Source organism: Hyaena hyaena, unplaced genomic scaffold, assembly GCF_003009895.1.
Source record: "Hyaena hyaena isolate Hyena2069 unplaced genomic scaffold, ASM300989v1 scaffold_27, whole genome shotgun sequence".
Lineage (NCBI taxonomy): Eukaryota > Metazoa > Chordata > Mammalia > Carnivora > Hyaenidae > Hyaena > Hyaena hyaena.
The window spans coordinates 4,668,796-4,695,435 of NW_024080659.1; the positions used below are offsets into that span (position 1 = coordinate 4,668,796).

The 26,640-nt window shown below is 45.2% G+C and overlaps 1 protein-coding gene across 1 annotated transcript in view; it reads right to left on the reverse strand.

The window, feature by feature from the left end:
• Positions 1 to 26,640, reverse strand: part of LOC120228746 (protoheme IX farnesyltransferase, mitochondrial) — a 127,139-nt gene that overhangs the window by 24,834 nt on the left and 75,665 nt on the right. The window contains exon 5 of the mRNA XM_039227320.1: positions 9,721 to 9,791. Coding sequence (XP_039083251.1) covers positions 9,721 to 9,791 — 71 coding nt within the window. The remainder of the gene's footprint in view (positions 1 to 9,720; positions 9,792 to 26,640) is intronic.

Consider the following 26,640-nt stretch of genomic DNA (forward strand, 5'->3'; position numbering starts at 1 on the left):
CCTCACTCCCAGCTCTGAGCTTGACTTCGGACTCAAAGCCACGAAATGTCAGATCATGACCTGAGCCAAAATCAAGAGTCGGAGGCTCAGCTGACTGAGCCATCCAGGTGCCCCTCTTAACCCCCACCCCTTTCTAATTTATAGGATTGTATTAAGAACACAGTGTTGTTCACCTGCATAACGTTAGGGTGAATAAAGTTTGAGGAGGCTCTGAAAGCTTTAATAAAACCCAGTTTATGAAAAGCGAAGCTGGGAAGTAAAACCCCCCATCCCTGCATCTTTGCGGAGCAACTTGGGGGTACAGGCTACCCACAGACGGGATGTAGACGCAGGTGACCTCACCTCCTGCAGGGCTGCCCGGAAGGGAGCCTGTGGTCAAGGGCCGTGTCTGCAAACGCGCAGATACCCAGAGGGGCTGGGCCGGCGATCTAAAGGGCTAACGTGGGCCTACCTGGAAACACACACGCACAGGTGGTGAGGTACGTGGGGAACAGCTGCTCAGGTCGGACTGGCAGACACCACGTGGGAACGTGCCAGAAAGCCCGGGAAGCTGGGGCGCCTTTCCACTATTTTTAAGGGCCGGCAATGGCAGAAAAGCCCAGCAGGCCAAACAAACAAGATAAATGCCTCTTCCGGATTTGGCCTGTTGGCTGGGGGGCTGCAGTCTGCGGTCCAGGGGAAAGATCTCTGGGTTCCAGGGCACACCACTGCCAGGAGCTGCCCCCCCACCCCCACTCCGCCCCATACTCTCTTCAGTCTTCCGTGTGGCTATTTCTTTCCCACCCTCTAAGGACATCAGGTCCTCCAAGAACTGTGTCCCTGGGCCTCCTCTCCGTCCCACCTCCACCCCCGACCCAGGCCCATGGGTGGTCTGCGCGCACTTCTCAGAGCTGCCGCCCGTCCAGGCCGACCCGCCACATCCCACATTCAGTGTCTCCACTCTGCGCCGTCACCTTTCCGTTCCCTGCATCCCAGGCTGGCGCCCCAAGTGCCGGCTCAAACAGACCTTCACGATCTACGCGGAAGACAGAACACACACGGCCTTCAGACTGTGGCCTGCACGCCGCCAGTCGATGGGAGCGGCGTTTCAGCGTGCCAAGTCTCGTCACCTCATCTTCTGTGAGAAGAGACTGAGAGAAGGTAGTAGGGTGTTCGACGCACGGATCCCAGGCCATTAAAAAAAGCGGTCAGGTGTCTGCACCTGTGACTTACTGCTCACGTGGCTACAGGTGACTGGATGGGCCGCTGGGCTATGACAGCTAACTCTTCGTACTGATATTTCCTAGAACACCTGAGTATTTCTGGATTATACTACAGCACATGGGAAGTGAAGAATCCCCCGCCCGCAGCACTGCTGGCAAGAAATGCTCACAACCCACGATGTTGCAGAATAACTGTAGAGGTGCCTGGGTGGCTCAGTCAGCTAAGCGCCCAACTCTGGACTTCAGCTCAGGTCATGATCTCATAGTTCGGGAGTTCAAGCCCCACGTCGGGCTCTGTGCCGACAGCGCGGAGCCTGCTTGGGACTTGCGATTCTCTTTCTCTCTCTCTCAAAATAAATAAACAAGCATTAAAAAAAAATGTCAATGCTTTCATTTTGCTCATGACCACAAGAGAAAGGAACGTTCACTTCCAGATGATCCCAGATCCCCTCTTTCACCCACTGATGTGACTGAGCATGGTAATATGTGCTAAAATTCTTTGCAGACGCTTCATACTGTGCGGTTCATAATGTTGAATGATTTTAAGGTCGAAATTCTCTACACTGGCACCACTGTTATTGAGACTGAATCTGTCGTTCCTGCCACTTCGAGTGACCGGTTAGCACTAAGGGAAAAAAACTCCTAGACTTAGAAAGTGTTTATGTTCTTCCTACTTTTCAATATATACACAGCACAAGACTCATCATAACAACCCTTGCAAGGTCTGCGAGAGTCAGTCTGGTCTGGGTACTTGTCTGCTGGACCGGGGTGACGGATGGTATCCACAGCTCCCCCTCGGCCTGCAAACTGTTTACATTCGCTTAAGTGCTTACTGGTAAAACCTTCAGTAAATTTGAAAAATGTCTCCTGTAAATCCCTATAATGCTTAGGCTAAACCCTGTTCTCTAAGTGAATCATGCCAAGTACACAAGCCATTCATTTCGCTTCGAAAACTCAATCTTCGTCGTTTATTTCAAAACCAGGCACTGCCCCCACCCCCAAGTGTGCTCATTCGTCCTCTCTCAATAACCTTTCTCTCTGCTCCGCTCTTTCCGTCTCTCCCATGTGCAGCCCACACCTACAGCTCACCAGCTGCGGATCACCCTGGTCTGATCCATCAAGTTGGGAACGGAATGCTGACGGGTATTATTTCCCTGTCAGCACCACCAAGCTGGAGAAGGGAGATTTCAAGGAGACGGTCATCAAAATACACATGCATTTCAAAATAACCAGGCCCTCTTCTTCGGGAAGCTCCTTTGCTGGCCAAGCCACCCTTATCTGCGTCCCCTTTCCTTGGACCCCCAGTGAACTTCTCGATCTCGATTCCCTCGTTCCCCCCAGTGCGTACTGAGGGGCTGTCCCGTCCATCTGTGAAGCCTTTTGTGCATCTGGCTAATTTTTCACTCCGATTATGGGTAATCAGCACATTCTCAATGAACTGAATTGGACAAAGGGATTATTTACTTTTAAAATAATCCAGAAGAAACAGTAGACCTGGACGTTCTATTTTTTTTTTTAATTTTTAATGTTTTATTTATTTCTGAGAGAGAGAGAGAGAGACAGTGTGAGCAGGGGAGGGTCAGACAGAGAGGGAGACACAGAATCTGAAACAGGCGTCAGGCTCTGAGCTGTCAGCACAGAGCCCGATGCGGGCTTGAACCCATCAACCGTGAGATCATGACCTGAGCCGAAGTCAGATGCTTAACCGACTGAGCCACCCAGGCGCCCCTAGACCTGGAGGTTCTTAAGAACGATTCCTTTTAGTTAGGACAGACCAGAGAAATGCTTATTACTTAAAACACACACACACACACACACACACACACAAAACATGTTGAAGATACATTAAGTCTGTAGGACCTCAAAATAGGTAAAGATGGTGGAAAAGGTGTCTGTATCCCTCTCTTGTCCGCGAACAAAGAGAACCTACATCAGAAAACTCTGGCTTGGACGGGAGCAGGTCACTCCTGCAGAAGAGTGGTCAAGAGCAGGACAGCGAGGAAGGACGCACTCCACACGTGAGGCAAAATACAAGTTGCAGTCAGTATTAAATTTAAGATCTTCGCCGCAAGAATGTGACAGCCAGTGAGTGTGCTGGGGGTGGGGGAGGAAGGCGACAGCTAGAAAGTTACAAAGCAGAATGAGGGCTCGAGATACACATCTGGCCAAGAGGAAGGTCAAGTTTAGCGGAAGGAGCCCTGGGAGGAGCAGCCTTGGGTCCTTTGTGCGACCCCACTCCCACCCCGCATCCCTTTCCCTTGATGACCAGGGATGAAATATGGGTCCCAAGCGTGCACGATCCCGTTTCCTCTCACAGGGCTTCGGAACTGGGACAGAGGACTCATCTGGGAGGCCAGGGGGCTAAGGCGGAGGCTACCATTTCGATGAGGAGTCTGTTTAAGCCAACGTGGGATCGGAAGGGCCAATGCGCCGTGAGGGAAAAATGAAGCTCACGTACAGAGAAAAGCAGAGGTGGACAGAGCGAGAAGGGAAGCTAAACTGTGACCAAAGAGCTGAGGGGGGCCCCTTTCCAGAAGTCCGGTGGCAAGGACAGCAAGAGAAAAACCAGATGCAGTGCTGATTCAGCAAATCTTCTCTAAGACACTAGGATCACTTGTCCAAATACTGCGTCAGAAGAAAGGGCCCCGGTGGGGAGGGGGGGTTGGAAGAGGTATGAGAGACACCCTAGGGACAGTCTGAGCCCAGCGCCTGCTCTCAGGTGAGCCGGTCTGTGGGTCTTTGAGCTTGGGGACCACAGGTAGAAACCGTTCCCAAGGGCCCCACGGGCCCCAACAATGCCAAAACAGGTGCCAGATTCCAGTGGATCTTATCTTATATTTGGTCCTCTGAAATGGACCTGAGGTTCCCTAGGAAGAACTACTGGGGACATTCACTTGTCCCTCTGACCCATCACCTTGGCTCACCCTAAAACTACCAAATCCATTTAAATCGTTTTTTTTAAATGTTTATTCTTTTTTGGGAGAGAGGGACAGAGAGCAAGCAGGGGAGGGGCAGAGAGACAGGGAGACACAATCGGAAGCAGGCTCCTGGCTCCGAGCTATCAGCACAGAGCCCAACGCGGGGCTTGAGCCGAAGTCAGACGTTCAACCGACTAGCCCCCCAGGCACCCCCAAATCCATTTAATCCAACGAGAACCAATGTTGCAGTTCGCCAGGGTGTCCAGGGGATGGAAGGCGTTCAAGGGCACCTGTGATTTGTAACGGGTGGAAGGAAGGGAGCGACCAGCGAGGACGGAGACACGGCTGGGCAACAGGAAGCTCAGAGGAACCGCACTCCTTCCTTCCGCCCCTGACAGGTTCCTTGCCAACGCATGGAGCCGAAGTCCCAGAGCTGTGGTGCCCTCAGGCTGTGACAGGGCGGTGCCGACACTCAGCCTCGGGGCCAAATGCGCTGGGTTTGCCTCCAAGTTAACAGGGGTACTCTATGTGGTGAGGCGCCAGTGCCAGCGGTTAAAACAGAGCCGTCCCACCCCCTGGAGCCATGCTCTGCATACATCTTTGGAGGCCAAGTGTAGATGCAAGAGCTCTTCATCCAAATGCACCAGGACGCTTGAGTTCAGCCCGCGTGCATCTGGGGCGCTTCCTAAGTGATGTGAGGCACAACGTGCTCAAATCCACCAAGCACCCCGCCCCCCCCCCAGCCATTAAAATGCTGATAAATAATTCTACCACGAAGGCCCCAGGGCTAACGTAAAAAGCAGAAAGCCACGGGGTCAAGTGTTTCCACAGGAATTACATTTGGTAAACAGAAGCTACGACAGGATGTTTTTATGAATCACCTGCAATTATTGTATGGCCACGGCGTTCTCTCGAACAATCCGAATAATCACTTCTTGTGTGCCTAAGAGAGTTAGGATGGATTTAAACATGTCATCTTAGTAGTTAAAAAAAAAAAGTGAGTCATCTTTCTTTCCACTGGTGAGGAAAACAGGAAAAGCAGTCTTTTTCTGACAGTAGATAAGGAAGATGATCTTTCTTTCATTAGCGGTAAGTGATTCCTTAGATCCACAGAATTGTCAATATCAGCAACAGAGAGAGAGTTAGAAGTACTGTCGTCTGTACTCTCCTGGAGAAAATGTGGTAACTAATAACGTAATTTTGTAGATTTTTATTCTCATTAAATGGTATTCTAACTGTAAGGATTTTTGACTTTGCTTCTCAACAAAACTGCACAAAACTTTCTGTTACCTAAAATGTAAAGGGGACGTTTATACTGAAACTGGCTATTTTGAAAACAATTATCTTACTATTCCTTGATCAAATACATTCAATGTCACTTTCTCCATCACCAGAAACAATATAGAGAAAGCCATGGCGGCCGCTTGGCGAGTGGCACTGAGGCTGGAAATCAACGTGTTTTTTCACGGTCTTGAAACACAGTGGAGTTGGAGTTTATTCACTTTCTGTACATCAGTTGTTAGGTGAAAATACAGACTCAAAACTATGCTTTGAAGCCCCCTGCAATGACCCACAAAGTGCATGCAAGCTTAGACACGTACAGTTCTGGGGAATAATGACCACGTCCGCTCAAGTTTGAGAATCCCTGAGTTAAATCGAAAGAGAGAACGAATGGGGCGCCAGGGGGGCTCAGTCGGTTAAGCGTCTGACTTCCGCTCAGGTCATGATCTCACGGTTCGTGGGTTCGAGCCCCGTGTCAGGCTCTGTGCTGACAGCTAGCTCAGAGCCTGGAGCCTCCTTCAGATTGTGTGTCTCCCTCTCTCTGACCCTCCCCTGCTCACGCTGTCTCTCTCTCTCTGAAAAAAAAAAAAAAAAAAGAACGGAGAGGCCGAGATTTGGTCTCCCTAGAGTGGTGGGTCCTTCTCGTGGACAAGAGATTTCCAAGAAGGTTACCTGCAGCTGTTAGGAACTCGGGGCAGGGAGGCAAATGGGCTAGGCCAAATTTTGGTTCTGCCACTTATTAGTAACACTTGGATCCCCAGTTTTCTCACCTGTGTTTTGGGCGCATTGAACAGCATCCTAGCTCATGGTGCTGTATGGAGAATTAAACATTAATACTGCCTGCAGTGCTTACCATTACGGCGGGACTGTGATTTCCCCAGGAAATGCAGAGTGAAATTTACAGGTCAACCTCACTGACTACGGGGAACTCGAGAAGCTTTCCTTGTTCTTAACACGTATCACATATTCTTTTTTCTGTAACCTTGACTTTCTTTACGCATTTCTCTGTTTTATTAAACTACAGTCTGTGGTACTTCTAGTCCTTTCTGGAATACAGAATAAACAAGCAAAAAAGCACTACCTTTGGGGCACGTGGGTGGTTCAGTTGGCTGGGTGTGTGTCTGACTCTTGATTTCGGCTCAGGTCACGACCTCGCAGTTTGTGGGTTTAAGCCCCATGCTGGGCTCTATGCTGACAGTGTGGAGCCTGTTTGGGATTCTGTCTCCCTCTCTCTCTCTCTCTCTCAAAATAAATAAACATTAAAAAAAAAAAAGCACCATCATCTGTGTCAGTTCTAAAAGGCGTTTAGTGCCCACCCACCTGTCACGTTTTTCTGGAAGAGAAAACAAAAAGTTCAGAGAACGGCCGTAATGCATGTACACAAATGCACTGATGGGTCTGCAGTTTTTTCCCAGGTTCTCAAAAACAAAAAAAAAAGAACAACTTTTTTCCAGGCAAAAGACAACATTTCCAGGCAAATGTTTCCTTCCTTAACTATATTCCTTTAACTTCTTAGAATATAATTTATTCACTTCAGTAAACATTTTCAAACCAAACTGCAATCACTTAAAAAAATTAATGCTATGTATAGGGCGCCTGGGTGGCTCAGTCAGTTAAGCGTCCAACTTAGGCTCAGGCCATGATCTTGTGGTTTGAGAGTTTGAGCCCCGCGTCAGGCTCTGTGCTGAGAGCTCGGAGCCTAGAGCTGCTTTGGATTCTGTATCTCCCTCTTTTCTCTGCCCCTCCCCTGCTCATGCTCTGTCTCTGTCTCTCAAAAACTGAGTAAAACATTAAAAAAAAATTAATGCCATATATCCCCGCCCCAACCCAGTAAATGCTCATGATATGTCTTTAGTATGGACAGAAGCCAAGCTAGGGACAAAGGTGGAAAGAGCTGTCATCAGCAAAGATGTCCAAGGATTTCCTTCCCGGACTTAGACGCTTACTGCTGCCCGTCCATAATGACGGGAACTTGCACTTCACACACCAAACTGCAGAGCCTGATGCTGGACAGATTCAATGAGGCAGATCGGTCCAGATGAAATGGTGCAGTAAATTCCAAATCAAGAATTTCAAAATAAACCAGCTGGGCTTTGCACCTCAATGCCCGACAGCCACTGTGGACATCAGAATGGCCAAAGCCGAGGAATAAATGTTACAGGATGGTCTGTACGACTTCCCACTATTCCCCACAGCCACCACTTATAAAACATCCGTGTCGTAGACTATAATTTACTAAGTTATAATAAAGACTAACTGGCAAGATATAAAGTCTGCAGTTTTAAACCGTGACTCTCAGTGCAAGATTTCTGCCACAGACTCGGAACAGCTCCTACACTGTACCAATGAGATAAAATACATCCTAGCTCGGAATGTTAAGTTTGAGTCTCTGTGTCCAGCCCTGCAAGTTGCCCTCTCAGAGGCCGCGTTAGTTAGCAATTCAGGTTTATTATCATTAAGGAGAGTCTGCCTGGCTCATCTTGTAAAACAAAAGAGGAAGTTACAAGTTTAACAAGACTAATAACTAGACAGCCTGTCTCCTTAAAGGAGGCCAGCCACCGGCCCCCACTCGGGACGGACGGAAACACCTGCCATTCCCGCGTGCAGGAAATGACCGCTCTGGGCAAAGTAAGAGGAGACCCCAGTGGAGTGGCAGGCCTTGATCTGGTCACCGTTAGACGCCTAGTGGCTCCTCACTGGGGCTGTCCTGTATTTGCCTTGGTTACAGAGGGTATGATTTCATTGACGAAAGGAGGAAGCGCTTACATGTGATCTGGCCAGCAGCACAAGCAGCTTCTAGTTGTTGAAATGGGTTACAGAGCCTGCACGTGCTCTTCTAAAACAACGTCACCCAGGGACACCTGGGGGCTCATTCGGTTAAGCGTCCAACTCGATTTCAGCTCAGATCATGATCTCACGGTTCATGAGCTTGAGCCCCACATTGGGCTCTGAGCTGACAGCATGGAGCCTGCCTGGGATTCTCTTTCTCCCTCTGCCACTCCCCCACTCATGCTTGCACATGTGCACAGAAACACACACACACACACACACACACACACACACACACACACAAACACTCTCTCTCTCTCTCCGCCCCCCCCTTAAAATTAAAAAAAAAAATTAAAGCCTATAAAACAACTTCACTCATAAAAGTACTTCTGGGGCCCCTGGGTGGCTCAGTCAGTTAAAAGCACCAACTTCAGCTCAGGTCATAATCTCATGGCTTGTGAGTTCGAATCGTGTGTCGGGCTCTGTGCTGTCAGCACAGAGCCTGGAGCCCACCTCAGATTCAGTGTCTCCCTCTCTCTCTGACCCTCCCCTGCTCATGCTCTGTCTCTCTCAAAAATAAGCAAACAAACATTAATAATAATGATAATAAAAGTACGTCTGACACTTTTTAAATAAAAACATGGCAGACGGCTTTCTTCATATTTCAAAAAAATGAAATCAAATATCAGTAGATATGAGATTTCTGTCCTTTTCATGGCTCCCTGCAATATAATGGTATTTTAAATTCACTTAAGAGCTGAATGGGTACAAATAGCTAATATTAAAAATCATTTTTACATAGACTTCTGACTGCACCTGCATTTGTTTCCTTTACTGTTTTCCTGAAGGATGTGTGATGGGTTTGATCCTCAAGTGTTACCCAACGCATTTTAGGCTCCATGAGGGCGATGTGAGGGCAGGATTCACTGATTTAGAATAGTCAGTATCAACCATTTGCCTCTTTTTATTCTTCTTGGCTGATAATATCCACTGGATTAAAAAAAATATTTTAAAATGCCAGTTTCAAGAACTCCAGGAAGTTAAAAATGTTTAATTATTAACCATTAGTGATATTAAAATATTTATATGCCTTTTAGTTCTACTTAATTGAATTTGGTAGAGAGAGTAATGGAAGCAGTCCTTCACTCGGCAGATAACAGCATTATCAGTTTGCCTGAAAAAGGAAGGCTTCGGACAGATCTTCCTTCAGAGACCCTGTATGCATCTGTCTGAAATCACTATGCTAATGGAACGTTTTTATCCTCAGCCACAATGAGAGAAATAAGTCCGCGTTTCGCGGACTCCCAGAAAGATATCCGTGGCGTGAGTCTCCCCGACAGCGGCACTGCGAATCTTAGATCAGTTTTAGGTGCCCTGCGGTACACTTCTGGCAGAGTGGAAAAGTACTGTGCGTCCACACTGGTATGTCCCTCTGTGGGTGTGCTATCTGCCCTTCACAACTCAAGGCACAAGACTGGGGGAAACGACTGGGAATGAACCAGCAAATGAATGTTCTAGACGGAGCAAGAGTCTCGTACTCGTGAGTTTACCTGATCTGTCCACGAACCAGAGGTCTGTTCTTTGTCCTATTCATGTTTGAATCAAACGGCACCTCAAAAAACTGCAAAAAAGAGTGAAAAGAAAGACAGAAGGCATTAAGTATACCGTGAAGCAATTCTTCTCTTCCGTAATTTTGTCTGCAGCAAATTTCATTTTAATTTTGACAGCACGGACCCATACGCTAGGTCCTCGCTGGAGGAAAATTCTCTGGGAGAGACATATTGTAAAATGGCTTGAATTCGTTGTCCAGGACATGCACGGGCCCCGTGCTCATCCACCCTGAAAACCACCTGCTACATATACAGCTGCTTCCCCAGAGCCCCTGGCGCACATGTAAAGTGTTCGTGCTCTGATGGATTTCAGAACCCTGCACACATCCCAAAGCCTGTGAATCGACCAGGAATAAGTGAAACCTGGGAAATGGGTGACTGAAGTCCAGAACAACCAGCCAGGCGACCCTGTGACCAGGGTCACCGCGCCCCCACCCCCCGCCTGAGCTGTGCTCCCAGCATCACGCGCAGTGACCCCTTTCACTCTCAAGGTACCCGAGTGTGGACAATACACTGCTACGGTCCCCCTAACGAAGAGGTACAAGAAATTCATACTTTAGTGTAGGGGACAGCAAGCTCGTAGCTCATGGGCCACATCCAACCCGCACCTGCTTCTCAATGGCTAACGAGATACTAATATGTGGGGTGTTTTGTTTTTTTTTTACATTTTTTTTAATGATTAGAAAAATACATCCAAAGAAGGAGAATACTTCGTGACATGTGAAGATTACATGAAAGTCAGAGCTCAGGGTCCACAAATGGAGTTGTACTGGGACTCGGCCATGCTGATTTGTCTATGCCTTGCTCTGGCTGCGTTCACACCACAGGGGCCGGGTCGGGAAACTGCAACACAGATGGTATGGCCCAGCAAACCTAAAATATTTACCATCTGGCCCTTTACTGAAAACGCTTTGCCAACCTTTACTCTAATAGAAAGACTGGCATGTGGATGATTCTAATAATGTGTAAAATACAATGACAGAGAGATGGTCCACAATCGACTCAGAACCAGCCAGGGAGGCAGGGAAACTACTCTTCCAAACACTCTCCAACAGACTTAAAGACTCGGCAGGAGTCTGATGCTTTAAGGGGATTTGCGGGAAGGAAAGAACGGTCTAGACACAAGGGAAAGACTATAGAAAGAAAGGCAGAGGAGGCAGAAATTTCACGATACGCTCAAGTAGCTAGAAGAATTCAGGACAGCAGAGAGGTTAAGGGTCTGCGCTTTGCAGTTAGAGACAAGGGTTACATTTCCGCTTTACCAGTTACGTGGCTAAGTAACACTGTCTGCAAGCCAGGTTCCTCATCGGCAGAAGGAGTGGAGAAATATATAGCATGCAAGGTTAATGTGAGGATTAATAAGATGTGGACATATAGCATAATGCTTGGCATATACAAGGTGCTCATGACTATTTTTTTTAATATTTATTTTTGAGTGAAGGGGAGGGGAAGAGAGAGAGGGAGACACAGAATCCGAAGCAGGCTCCAGGCTCCGAAGCTGTCAGCACAGAGCCCAGTGGGGGACTCGAACCCACAGACCATGAGATCATGACCTGAACTGAAGTTGGATGCTTAAGTGAGCCACCCAGGCATCCCAACTCTCCAGTAAGTGTGCAATCCTGCCTTTGTCCTGAGTTCTGATTTTGTAACGTCACTTGATGGCTGGTCTTTTTCCTTTGGAAATTTTACCATAATCGCAAATGCAATGTTTTCCAAACTGAACTCAACATGTTTTCATGCATTTCAAGTACTTCTCCAGATTTTCTTTTTTTTTTTGGGGTCAAATATATAACTTTTTCTCATATGACTCGTATCAAAATCTTTACAATCAGCTTTGATTTCTTCGATTCATTGACTAACCATATTCACCACCAAGTCCTGGTACTTTATTTAGACTCATAATGTCTCTCAAGTCTACACTCCCCATTTTGCTGTACTATTACCGCTTATACAGAATCATAATAAAACTATTTGCTCAAAAGTATCTAATGATTTAATGTTCTCTTCACTGCTCATTCTCCAGTGGCCTTGGAAAGTCCAAACTCTTTTTTTATTTTTAAGTTTATTTGTTTATTTTGAGAGAGACAGAGAAAGGTCAAGTGGGGGCAGAGACCGATGTGGGGCTCGAACCCATGAGATCATGACCGGAGCCGAAACCAAGAGTCAGACGCTCAACTGACTGAGCTGCCCAGGCGCCCCTGAAAGTCCAAATTCTTTGTATGTTGCATGGTTTGAAGGCCATCCCTCATCTCACCCCACCACTATTTGCAATCTTATCACTTACTTTACTTCTGTCCCTCTGCCATGCTAGTCACTGTCTTGTGAACACAGCCAAGTGCCCCAGGGAGTCACAGCCTCGGGCAGCTTTTAACTCCGAGGCCCAGAGGAAACAGCAGGCGTCTGGAGCCTCAGCTTCATTGGTAGCAAACGAGAGGAATCCCTCCACCTCACCAAGTTGCTGTGAGGATTTAAGACCATGCACAATGTCACACTGCGGCCACCATGTGGGGAGATTCTGCTCATTCCTCACCTACGTCTGCACCTGCTGATTGGCCTTGTGGTTCCTGAATTTTCAGCTAACAAATCTGACCTTCCTTCAAGACTAAGTTCGGGGTGCCTGGGTGGCTCAGGTCACGATCTCACGGTTTGTGGGTTTGAGTCCCGCGTCAGGCTGTGTTGATAGCTCAGAGCCTGGAGCCTGTTTCAGATCCTGTGTCTCCCCCTTTCTCTGACCATCCCCTGTTCATGCTGCCTCTCTCTCTCTCTCAGAAAAAAAAAAAAAAAAAAAAAGACTAAGTTCAAGTTCAACCACCCACACGGAAGCCCAAGCCTCTTACTTGATATGATCTCTTTCTCCTTTTACCCCCCATGACATTTCTCTCAACCACTGGGAGATGCGGTTGCACCTTGTGTGAAATCAAAGCAGTACATGTGAAATACACACTTGTCAAGAATTTACACAATCAGGGGTGCCTGGCTCAGTGGGTTAAGCTTCCCACTCGTGATTTCTGCTCAGGTCATGATCTCATGGCTCATGGGATGGAGCCCTGCATGGGGCTCCGTGCTGACAGTGCAGAGCCTGCTTGGGATTCTCTCTCTCCCTCTTTTTCTGACCCTCCTGTGTGTGTGCTCTCTCCCTCTCTCTCAAAATAAATAAACATTAAAAAAAAAAAAAAAAAGAATTACACAATTTAAAAAGCAACAGATCGGGGCACCGGGGTGGCTCAGTTGGTTAAGCAGCCGACTTCGGCCCAGGTGATGATCTTGCAGTTCATGAGTTTAAGCCCTGCGTCATACTCTGTGCTGACAGCTCAGAGCCTGGAGCCTGTTTCAGATTCTTCTCCCTGTGGCCCTCCCCTGCTCATGCTCTGTCTGCCTTTCAAAAATAAATAAATGCTAAAAAAATTATTAAAAAAAAAAAAAAAGCAACAGATCAGGTGAATAAGTTGGTTTATGATTTCATACCATTTTAGTGTCACTCTAGGTGGCAACAAAATACAGATTTTCCATTTTTTGGTGCAATCTTTTTGCTTTTTAACTTTATCAAAATATAACTGATGTATAATTCCTGCATATAAAGTATATAATTTGTTAAGTTTTGACTTATGTCTATATCCATGAGGACATCACCACAATCAGGATACAGTACATATCCATCATTCTCAAGTTTTGTCATGCCTTGCTGTAATCCCCTCCCCCACCCAAAGCTCTTCCTCAGGCAGCCAGTGAACCACTTTGAGTCCCCATTGATAGATTTACATTTTCTAGATTTTAATGTAAATGGAATTTTATAATATGCACTTTCCATCTGGAATGTTTTTTCATGAGGCAAAATTATTTTGAGATTCATCATATGGCTCAGTGTATCAATAGCTCATTCTTTTTTCATTGCTGAGCAATATTCCATTATACATATTGGTTAATACCACTATTATAGATCTATTCACTTGTTGATGGGTATTTGGGTTGTTTCCAGTTTGGGGTTATTACAAAAAAGCAGCTATGGACATTTGTGTTCAAGTCTTTGTGTGGGCATATGCTTTTATTTCTCTCAAGAGCGTGCATCTTTAATGCACTTATTTAATGCACATGTTACATATGCACATATTTAAACTACGTAAGAAACTGTTGAACTGTTTCACTAAGTGGACTGCCAGCTTACATTCCTCCTAGTGGTGTGTAAGAGTTCCACTTCCAGACCCTTCAAGAATTCCGTTTTGGGTCATCTCATTTGCCAAGGACAAGGGGCATAGGCATGGCTAGCACACAAAGGTAGTTATAAATACCAGCTTTGGTCCTGTAACCAGGTGTGGGTACAAGGAATGTAATATTTCTGAGTACTTTCCGCTTCTTTGGATATAAACATATTTGCATATATAAACCGAAGTTTTTATTCCTCTCTCCCCTTCTCCTAGTGACGAAGGTATGCTGACAGTATTTAATCTCATGTCTCAGAACTGAAGCAGGACAAACGTCAAGAGGCGGCTGTGACCCAGCCTGAAGAGGGATGAACATCACCCAAAGACCCAAGAAGGGACTAGTGAATTTTAGGCTCGTGAATTTGGGGTTGTAATAGGGATACTGGCATCAGGTTGGCTACGGTCTTCTCTGGGAGCTAGGTTTGACCCAACAGTGTGTCCCGGGGCTCAGCTGACAATGCCTTGTGTTTGCGTGTTGCTAGTCCAGTTAACCCGGAGCCACACTGCCCCACGCTCCCTTCCTGTACAGCTGTACGGTCGGGACAGCCGCAGAGCTCGTAACCCATCTGGAAGGTGGAAGTGAGATGGCGGCCATGCTCATGCTTGGAAAACTGCTCTAAGCTCAGGCACTACTGAGGCTCACACCCAACTGGTGGGGAATCTGTCTGCTGCCTCCGCCGCCAGAGGGGCACCGGGCCTGCAGCTTCACCAGCTCCTGCCGGATCTCTGGGCTGCAGCCAATCCCCGAGCTCACCCACGTCCCAGAATCCTGGGTCAAGTCTGTGCGCTGTTTCACGGCGAAGTGCGTGTGCCCTTCTGCAGGTTACCTGCGTAGTCAAAGTTGCTGGCGGGAAAGCAGCAAGAAACAGACATGAGTTCTGAGTTCTGGTTGGTTTGTTCTGGTGAGTTTCACCTCAGCCTTGCAGATTGCAGGTCGCTCCTGCTCTCCTCTCCTCTCCCCTCCTCTCCCATGGCCCTGCTCTCCTCGGCCCAACATCAGGGACAGGCACCACCACAGCCTTCCAGATGGCTTCAGGCCCAGCACCGCGTTGGGCTTGATCCCCCATAGTACATCCCTTAAATCACTCAGAGGTTCTGACGTTCTGCCCAAACCCCAGGAAGGGCTTCTTCTCTATTACTGTCACCGTTTAAAGGACTTAAAATGTTTATTTATTTTGAGAGAGAGGGAGACACAGAATCGAAACAGGCTCCAGGCCCTGAGCTGTCAGCACAGAGCCGGATGCGGGCCAAACTCACAAACCGCGAGATCATGACCTGAGCCCAAGTCGGACGCTCAACCGGCTAAGCCACCCAGGCATCTGTAAGTTAATGTATTTAACTTCTCAAAACGGTCATCTTATGTGAAGTGCTGGATGATCGTCTTCCTGAGACATGTGAATGTATAATTCTTAAAGAGAACCATGCAAATAGGCACAAATAATTTATTCAATGAACCCTCAGTGCAAATAGATATGTACATTTGTAGATAGTATTACGTTCATTTTATAAGGATTTATAAGTGTTAAAAAATTCACTGCCCCTGAGAATCTATATTCTTTCTTGAACTAATTCAAGTTACATGTAATTAAAATGTTCTATCTGTTTAAATTCCCTCCCTATCCCAACATGCAAATGCTTTCTACAGGTATTTGAAATAATCTTTTCTTTATAACTTATTAATTTAATTCCACAGGAGTAATGAGGATTTCCATTACAAAGCAGGCTATTTAAATGCTGGCTAAGGTGTTAGCTCATGTAACATAGAAACTCTTACATAAACAAGCACTTTGGCAGTTTTGAAGGCGTGGTTCAGGAACTGAATGAATTATTTCATCTGGATAAGAAAAGGATACTAGCTTGTCTCCAGTTTTGGGACGTCAGCCGTCCAAAGATGGGAACTGAGGTCTAGAAGGTGCAATCCAACTGCTAGATGCCAGAACTTGGCAGGAGCATCTGACTCCCCTGAATGCTTATGCTGATCAGGACCAGCAACATCTGGGGAGAAACATCACGCTAACTAATACTGATGGTTCATTTCAGTGAGCGCTGGACAATCCTTCCTAACACCAAGGGACCACAGCTCATGACTCTACTTTACTCTGTTAGATATTTAAAGCACATTTCCAAAACATAATGTGCAGTATAGTTAGATAAGGAATGTAAATACTTTAGACCCCACAGCTGGCTTGTTAATCTACTCACGTTTCATTCCTGTGCTTTAATAATAATCTTTTTCATGATGTTATTATTATTTCAGTTGGCTCCAACTACTTCTTCACTAGTAAAGCAAAAGTCCTGCAATTTGTGTTAAAATCAAAATGCAGGGGCGCCTGGGTGGCTCAGTCGGTTAAACGTCCAACTTCAGCTCAGATCATGATCTCACGGTTCATGAGTTCGAGTCCCACATCGCGCTCTCTGCTGTCAGCACAGAGCCCACTTCAGATCCTCTGTCCCCTCTCAAAAATAAATAAACATTAAAAAAATAAAACCCCTCTTAATCACTATGAGATAGACTGGCAACATTTCTAAATAAAAGAAAAAATACAAATGCCGTATCACCAACCCTTAGAATATACTGTTCTGCCCCCTTCCCACATCCTGTCTACTCTCAATGATGGTGGACGTGATACCCAGTAGCGGGCACAGTCTGGGCCACACTGACTCTCTCGGGGGTCAGGCTAGTGCCTGACCTGCCTTTGGAAGGCTCTGTTCACTGGGTCCCAAATGGCCATCTAAACCAGTACGCATACCCAGATAGTGACTGGTTTACTGAGCAGGTATCTGATTCGAACTGGGCCACTGAGAGTCCTTCCTTGGACTTACAAACCAAAGCCCAGGACACTGGGTCCCCCTTTCTCTTTGGTTGTGTGTGGCCAAGGAACAAGATAAAAGGAGGTGGAGAAGAGACCCAGCAGGGATGCCTGGGGTCAAGTTAAGTCTGGGGCGCCTCCTCTGGCCCTTCACAGTTTAAGTCAACCCTTTATGGGCCTCTGCCTCCAGCCTCCAGTGTCCTAATACATGAGGACTGCTGATTATTTCAAACGTAGAGCAATGTCTTGCACAGAAGGGAACAATACTTTGCTTTTTCCTTTGGCAAATAACTTAATCCATCTGTGTTCATTTTCAAACACACGTTTCAGCCTCTTTCCTCAGAAAAATCCACGAGTCTCCTGGCATTCTTTTCATTTTAAACTTTTTCCTTTTGGTCCAGGTTCCCTACCACGTCATGTTCCCCTCAGTCATATGCGCCCCCTCCAGCGAGCCTACATGGTCTGTTCCATCTGTCGGGCTCCTGGGGCTACAAGTGATAGAAAGACACCTCAAAGTAGCTCAGAGAGAAATGGGGCTTCATCTTGTACAACAGGGTGGTAGCTGCTTTGGGGAAATACTACATTCAGTGTCAAATGTGCCATCATGATTCTGGCTCTTTCTATCTCTTGAATCTGCCTGGCACATTTCTGTTTGCAGGCTCTTTCCATCAAACACCCAAACGGCACAGGCAGCCTCAGACTCTCATGCTCCTGGCAACCTTAGCAGAAAGTCTGCTTCCTGACAGCTCTCAAAGAAAAGTCCAGAACCAGCACTGCAGCCAGGGGATGAGGTGACCATCCTCTGAGCGGGGGAGAGACACAATGACGCAGTACCTCCCTCAAGCCACAGGCGCTACTCTCTCTACAGGAAAGAATGACTCCATGGCCAGAAGAAGGTAGGAAGAGGTTGGGCAGACGGAGGCAGTGAAATTATCTGTAACTCAAGAAGAAGACCACCGCCCGCAAATCATTTCATTCTACACATCATACTTCACAAAGTACCCTGCCTACAGCAGTGAAGGTATTCCTAGTTGAAGTATCTGAAAGGCATTAATCAATACGAACATAATAATTTACATGAATCTTTGTCTTCTAATCGGTTTGGGAATTGATTTAACGGCTCTGTTGGATAGCATGGTGAATGGATCATGGTCTTCACAGCGACTTGCGGAAGACACAGCACACTATTACGCCAATGGACATATATTTATCAAATGCCTATTATGAGGTATGTGCTTTTCTATTATATCATGCTTTCCTCCTAGTAATTATTACTCCAAAGAGATGATGCCCAGATATAAACTATGCCTATTAATCCTAATGGATAACGTGCACATACGATACTCCTGAATTTACGCGTGACACTGAGAACAGCTACCAAGCCAGGGTGGATAGGAACAGAACCTGTTCCCAAGTGATGAACGTCCCTATTCTTACTCTGATTAATTGTACGCTGTGTGAGAGACATGTATTCTGGAGATGTTTGCAAGCCAGGCTCAGAAAATACCGACTTTGATAACAAGGGGTAACTTTCTTTCCCCTGCGCTGACTCGCCAGAGCAACATTCTTCTCGAGGCTCAAGAGGAAAACAAACACTAGAACCTGGTCTGTGTTTGTTTTTCCATCCATCTCCTCGAAGCTGTCAACAGGTGTTTGTCACTCCGGTACGGCTCGCAGCTTCCCGGGTCCACGATAACCCCTCCATCAATCTTTGGCCAACTGAAAAGGGAGGCTAAAGTAAATAAATAAATAAAAGCACGGGGGGAGGCCCCTTACCTGGCAGGACTCCGCATGCCATTACTTTCGGCTTACGGATCGGTTACGATACGCAGGCAGCCATTGCTGTTTGGTGGTTACTCGTGTTCTTCTGCCATGGCCAGAATAAGCAAGTTACGCAAGACTCCTTGTTCCCACTGGTTTTTCCCCATGAGGCATCTGAACCCATGAGTGCACATGTGCCCTGGCATTCGTCAGAAGTGGCTTTCGCCTCAGGTGGGGACAGGGGCATGGCTCTCCTCCCTCTTAACATATTATTCAAGCCACCTATTGCTTCGTAGGTTGTATTTTAAGTCTTTGCTCTTAGGGGAAAATAACAGAAAGGTGTAAAAGGTCACCCAGCACTTATGAGACCCCCCCAAAGTACCACAGCCTATAAGTAACACAACTCAGAAAGTCTCATCAATTTTGACCAGCCTCAGAAAACCACAGGCCACCCCTTCTCCTGGCCAGAGAGATCTGGGATTGTAACACTGCTTTCTGAAAAAAGGTGGAAGGAATATACACCAAAATATTTACAAGTATTTGTCCTAGGGTAGAAAGATTTGGGGTTATTTGTTATCTTTTACCCTTTTGTATTTTACAACTATCCATAAAAACAATGTATTTTCCACTCTGGCAAAAACAAAGGTAATAAAAACATTCTACCTAAATGCTCTAAGTACAATATTTGGACAGACTCTCTTTAGGTTAATAAAGAATTACTGCATTGATCTAGGATAAAGCCCACATTTATGAAGCCCTAGCCGATTAGAACTCTATCCCCCAGAAAGACTCACAGGGAGACAAAGCGCTGATCCTGAGTATTTCTCAAGTACACCCATTACCCCCATGTGGGCTGGGTGTTTCTCCCTCATGTCCAGCCCCTACTTCTTCTAACAGCCTCCTAACCCCCTCCTGGTGCCGGTTTAGATAGATCCCCAGTACCAGTTTTTCACTTGGTGGCCAGAGTGATCTTTCCAGATGCAAAGCGGCCCACAGGGCGGCCACTGGCCCCGGCTTCGCGCTCCACCTGTCCACCTGTCACCAGAGCGCAGTCACCGGCTCCCCACCAGGACCCGGGCCGCTTCTGCCCCCAGTCGGCTTTTCTCTGAGGGGGTACAGCAGGGGTGGGAGAGGTGGGGGGGGGCACTGCACTGGAAAGTTCATAACCCCCAGTTTCACGCAGCTCCCACGTGCCCTGGATTGCCAGCACGACCTCTCTGCCAACTTCGCCTGTGCCCTTCGGCAAGGAGGTTTCACGTCTGACCGCTCACCTCCCTTCCACGTGTGACATCTAACAGGGCACTGTCGTTTCCTGCTGTCACCTCTGGAGACCCAGACCTGGGCAAGTGCGGCCTCCTCTGCCACCCAGGGCTGGTCCCTCCACCCAGGCTGCTGATCCCATTTCCTCCCACCTCCCAGGAAAGCTATTCCGTCAGCTATCCCTCTCCCTCCAGCACATTCAGTCCTCAGCGTTTAGCTGCACTCCCCCCATCTATAGCTAAACATGGTTAATTTTTCCCCAGCCCCAACCCTCCACGAAGCCCCACATATACCTCGATGTCAATGCCTGCCTTTAGCACAAGGCTAGCATCTAGAAGAGAGGGACAATGGCATCTTTTCCTAGTACACATGAAGTTTGGGCCCCACATCTCAGCCAGAGTGGGGTCCAGGGTGAGGTTACGAGCCCTCCAAAACCTCCAAATAAACTCAAAGGAATTTCAGCTCTAACAGCTGCCAAGGACTATAATCCCATGTCTGAAAAAAAATTTTTTTTTAAATCGTTTATTCTGAAGGCCAGTTTTGAAGAACAACTAAAAGCAATGAAGCCCAATAAAGGCTGTTAATGTGAACAGATATTTTGAATGCAAAATTTAAAAAGAAAACAAGTTTTTAAACCAGGGCTTATGAGATCAGAGTCTTTCCTCACCTGGTGCTATATAGTTCATCATAATCTAACAGGAACACGGGACTATCATATCAATACATCCTTCTGGATCCCTCCGCGACTGTAAAACTAACTAGCCGTGCTTACTGACAGCATTAACAGGGATAAAATAACATGACAAGGGGCTGACTTCTGAAACAGCTCTCTAAAATACCACAAAGTTTATTTTTAAAATTTTTTTTTAAGTTTTCTCTTTTTAATGTTGTATTTATTTTTGAGAGAGAGAAAGAGAGCGTGAGCAGGGGAGGGTCAGAGAGAGAGGGAGACACAGAATCTGAAGACAAGCTCCAGGCTCTGAGCTGTCAGCACAGAGTCCGACGCGGGGTGCAAACTCACGAACTGTGAGATCATGACGTGAGCCGAAGTCGGACGCTTAACCGACTGACCCACCCGGGCACCCTAATACCACAAAGAGTTTAAGTGCCACTCTTTGAAAAAAAAATTAGGACATAAACATTTTTAAAAGGCAAGGAGTAAGTAAAATCAACTTTTCCTGGCATTCCACCGCAGAAGAACGGTAGGAAATGCTCAAAAAAGGATACCGCACGTCGAGTTTTATAATAAAGCTGGCAAATCGACAGCAGTTCAAATGCGGCTGTAACATACATCTGGCCACGCCGGGGCCGGGGCTCGAGAAATCGTTAAGCAATCTGAGAACTCCCAAACAAAGAAACTGTAAAATTCTGAACTATAAAGCAAAGGAAACACACTTAATCCCTCAGGGGCTGCAGTATGTATTTCAACGGGGCTGTCCTTCCCTCGTAAGGACACGGCCGTGCAGAAGGTGGACTGTCACAGTATCTCCGCTGCACGCATGTGGGCACAGAGCCAGCTCGTTCCGGCATTCCTGGCACCTGTTGGTTTAATCATCCACTGCGTTGCTCTACACGGCAGAGGGAAAGGGAAGGGGGGGGAGCCAAAAAAAAAAAAAGAAATAAACAGAGGCGGCTGGGGGGGATGGGGGAAAAATACATGTGTCATTCATTTTGCCTATTGGAGAATATATATATACACTTTTGGAGAAAATCGTTAACACGTTATTTCTGTGAATTTTCATGACACGTTGAAAGCTTAACGCATTTCTTCTAAGATTACCATTTGTGTTTGAACTTGGGGGGACACTGTGACTGAAAAGGGAAATGATTCGGTGCGCTGGGAACACCAGCTTTCTTAGCAAATGTTATCTCAGCAAAGGGGCCTGAAACCTCTTGTTAGTGAGCCTGTTCCTTCCATGGCTGGGATTCTGTGATGGGGGAATCCTTATAACATATTCCAGCCGCAGTGAACTTTCTCTGCTGCTCGTCTCCTCTGCCATCCTAAAATATGCCCTTACCGATTCACTCACATTATTTCAAAGTAGCTTGTTAAACACCTTCATGTTTAAAGCAAGTGTATTACAAAATGTGCTTCTTGATGAATTTCAGTGAAAAAACTGGAAAAGACAGAATGGTGAATTAAAACAATGACTATTCCATCGAAATGATACTAAATGATAACAGAAATAACAATACTTGGACCAAAGGATTAAAAACAGCACATAAGATAACACCAGGACATTTTCAGAGGGCTTAGAAGGTGTTATCTGATAGTCGTGAAGTGAAAAATGCTTCTGACAGATTTTATAGTAGTTTCTGTTCCTGTATTCCTACTGCTTTCCCTTCAACATGATTAATGGAAATGCCTTAATTCTGCATCTGATACGCTCTGAATATATATCTAAATACAGAGCCGGACCATCCGCATGACAGAGGAGGGCCTAGTGTCTATCGCCTGACAGCCAGGGTCGGGTAGAGAATTCCTCTACTCGGGCAAGACATCTGTCATGCACAGCGCACAGGGTGTTGGGTAATTTCCCAGAACCCTCACAAGTTTAGGGATGTGGCTCCTTCCCTGAAAAGCCAAACAAAAGCCCGGAAGGTACCGTAAGCACCGTCACCGTGTTCTGAGAGTGTAATATGCACATGGGCCACCTTCCAGAATGATCTGAAAATAACAGAGGTCAATCTGCACACGAAATACTTCCAGGTCTCCTCCAGTCGAGACCAAACTAGAAAAATGTTTACTTTTCTAAGACGTGTGGCTAATGATCCCGAGTTACTAGGACTTCCTAGAAAACACACAGGGAGGTTCAGAGGTGCATTTTGGTTTTCCAAGGGCGACTTTTGAGAAAATTTTTAATCTAATTAATTAACAATGGCATAAAGAGAAAAATATTTCTAACTTTTTGGCCAAATATCAGCTGAACCCCAAAAAAGTAGGCCACATTTCAAAATGCCTATGACTTACAGTGATTTATGTGTGACTGTGCATGTATTAGTAAGATTATACAGCTTAGATAAATGGCATTTGGTCATCAAACCCCAATATTTAAAGAATTACAGGAGCTCTAATAACGGTGTGCAGTGACAGATGGTAACTACACTTATCGTGGTGGACACAGCCTAACATGCAGAACTGTCAGATCGCCATGCTGCACACCTGAAATTAACACAACACTGTATGTCAACTATACTTCAATTAGAAATAGTTAAAAAAAGAATTACAATAGACTATATGTCTGTATGTTTCCTGCCTGCATTATGGTTTTCTGTCTCTGAGTTGATTCTTAGAATACCAGGAATATTATATATATGTTCCCACATACATGATTTTTTTCTTTAAAAATTTTTTAAATACTTATTATATTGAGAGAGCGCACACAGGGAGGAACACAGAGAGAGGGAGACACAGAATGCAAAGCAGGCTCCAGGTTCTGAGCTGTCAGCACAGAGCCCGACGTGGGGCTCGAACCCACGAACCGTGAAATCATGACCTGAGCTGAAGTCGGACGTTTAACTGATTGAGCCACCCAGGTGCCCCTCACGTATAATTTTCTATGTCTGCACAACTTCCTGCGTAAAGTAGCAATCTGACAAATGTTCTGAAAAATGAGTCAAAGGAAGAGTGTTAAATGGCTTAATGAAATGCTTCCAAACAAGAAGATTTTAGTTTTACTGACTACATTTCTTTAGAGTTTAATTTTATTTTTTTAATGGCTGTTTATTTCTTTATTTTGAGAGACAGAGAATCCCAAGTAGGCTCCACACTGTCAGCAGAAAGCCTGATGCTGATCTCAGTCTCATGAACCATGAGATCATGACCTGAGCCGAAATCAAGAATCGGACGCTTAACCGACTGAGCCACCTAGGCGCCCGCCCCAAGTTTCTTTTCAAATACACTCATAAGAGTGCAGATTTCTAAGAGATGCTTGCTCTTGTTAAGGGGAGACTGCGAGAGCATTTGAAGGGTCCTGTAATGGCAATGCTCATGATAAAATAACAAATGATGGAAAGCTGGGAACTGAGCTAAATTGTAAACAATATCCAGTCATTTTACAGATAAAACATTTTAAAACTTGTCTGAGTGCATTTCTAATGAGAGATGGCACTTTAGAAATGTCAAATGGCCCACAATTCTCAATTTAATGAAATCCTCTATTAAAAAAAAAAATTGTCCAGATCACGTACTGCTTTCTCTTGAGGGAGGCAGAGAAATTCTAAATTATATGTTCCAAGATAAAACATTAAATAACAACAACCATTATTACTTCCATAAAATCTATAGCAAATAAAAAGGAACAGACCCTCTATAAGTAAATCTGTTATGGCATAAAACAATGTTGGCTAATAAAGGTCTTTATAAGACCACAGTCTGCAATGCCAAATTATCTACCATCTCTACATTTGGTTTAGCCTATCCAGATGCCAGTGACTTTTACTCTATAATAAGAGTAGACTGAAATACTCTATCTTCTTATAAAAGTAGGCTTTATAGCTACAATATGAATAAGACAAGTCACATTGGAGGATGGGATTGGGACTTTGTTAACAAATCTTTAACACATAGATAAATTAGCACTATAATTTATAATCAGGTTTGAAAATTCCAGAGAAGCTCTCTGTGTGAATTTCTGAAAGACTCTTATGAGGAATAGCAATACAGCAGAATCTAGTTTAAATCAATAATTGTTTTCTCAAAATGGCAAGGTAAATATATTTGAGACATCATTTCCTTCATCAGTGAGGACTTAAAAATTAATTCTATTAAAAGTGTCTTTTTTTTTTTTTTTTTTAATAAAGTTCCCACCCCAAGGGAAGATTTCGAGATCTGGGCAGCCAGGAAACCGGATGTAACCTTGCGAGTAAATGAAGAACAGGCTTGCTGAAGATTAGTGACCCCAGGCATTACATATTTAATAATCTAAATTTTGTACGATCTCGTAACAAGTCAATGAGACTGCCCTTAAGAATATAAAATGCAAAAAAAAAAAAAGTTTAAAACACTTAAAAATAAAAACCCATGCAGGAATATGAAAACAAGAATATATTATTTCAATATCACTTATACATGAAAAGGGAAAATGTTCTTCATAAAGGGCAATAAGGAACTCTAATGATTAATGATTCACTCTAAATTTAATTGTAGTTAAACTTATATTTATAATGAATGAATTAAGTTATAGTTTACTCTTTGTTTCAGAGGGGTGGGTCTATGTTTTTTTGTTCTCTTTTCAAAGTTTTCTTTTATTATAATAAAAAAGGAGAAAAAGAATAAACACAAAGAATAAATTGCCCAGGTAGCTGTGGGTATATTTTTTCAAAAAAGATTGGCAGGTGGTTTGGGACTATTTCATAACATTAAATGGGACATTACATTTCCCAAACCACCGTAAATCGGTTAGGTTTTCCAAAACACATTAGAAACAGAAAACGTTCATCACAAATGCTTCGGAAGGTGAGGTTGAGGGTGGATCATGCAGGTTAAACAGACTTAAAGAAGAAGTTTTGTCTATAAAAGATTTCTTCACTTTTTAAGAATGTCTGTCCAGCATGGTATAAATAAAGCCCAGCTTGCTAAGTCCATGTTCCTCAGAATTTTTGTTTTACGTTTATTATTACGGCATCATACTCCAGTTTGCTCAAGAATTGATGGACATTTAGACCAGCAATGTAGGCCGCAATCCAATAAATATTACATGCTGAAAACATTGCTGATGCTAAGGTACTAGAAGTAACAAAGACATCCTCCTTGGGTACAGTAAGGCTTCAAATGTGCACACCTATAGTTTTTCCACCTGGAGCTGCAAAGCCGATGAACAAAAGACCTAAGTCTGCGATCACGCCGCACTTTATTTTATCGCCAAGAAATCCCATTGGCTTATTTAGGCATTAACCAATGTAACTAGGCTACTTCACTTGAATCTGTCTCATGCAACTTCCATAACACAATGATAAAAACCTTTTATTCTGATCAGATTTCCACGTGAGAAAAACAGCGCTCACCCACAGCTATGGATGTAGCCATGAAGGAAACAGATTTCGTTTGGGGTAAATGGCAAATCCGGGATGAATAACTAACTAATGGATCCTGGCTAATACTGTGGTGAGGGCTTGCTAAAATGCTCACCCCTCGTGATTAGCTATTCCTAACTTTAGCAAAGCAGGTGGAAATCTATAGTTAGTTTCATAACTGAATGAATATAACAGATAAGCAAAATATATAGAGCATCGATGGGACGGGGCCTTTTTTATCCCGAAAAGGCTACAGCAATGCGTGGATTTGTTTGTTTTTTAAACCAGGAACCATGAGCTACTGTTAGTTACTACTTTCTGGGGGTTTACCATTCCCAAGCCTGTGCTAAGTGCTTTCTACATTAACCATTATCTCACGTAATCCTCACTGCGGTTCTATTAGGTAGGTATTACCATTATCTTCATTTGAAAGATGAGGGAACGGAGGCCCATGTGAGTAAAGTAATTAACCTAGGTCATAAGGTTTGAATTTGAACCCAGACAGTCTGATTCCCAAGTCCCTTTGGTTTAATCACTACCCTCCAAACCACATGACATTTTATGCTTGAGCAAGAGACAATGGCCAGGATGAGACCCTAAGGCAGCAGGGGACCAAGACCCTGGCTCCGGCTCAGGAGATAAGATACTTCTTTGTGACATAATAGGAGGCAGTGATGAGATTCACAGAAATGGAGATAGTTACTGCCAGTAATAAGTTCAGAGGGCAAGAGGGACTACGGTTCTCAGCACTGGGACATCCAAAATGTGGCCCACCAGGCACTGGGGTAGAAGACACCAGAGAACTCAGAGCGAAA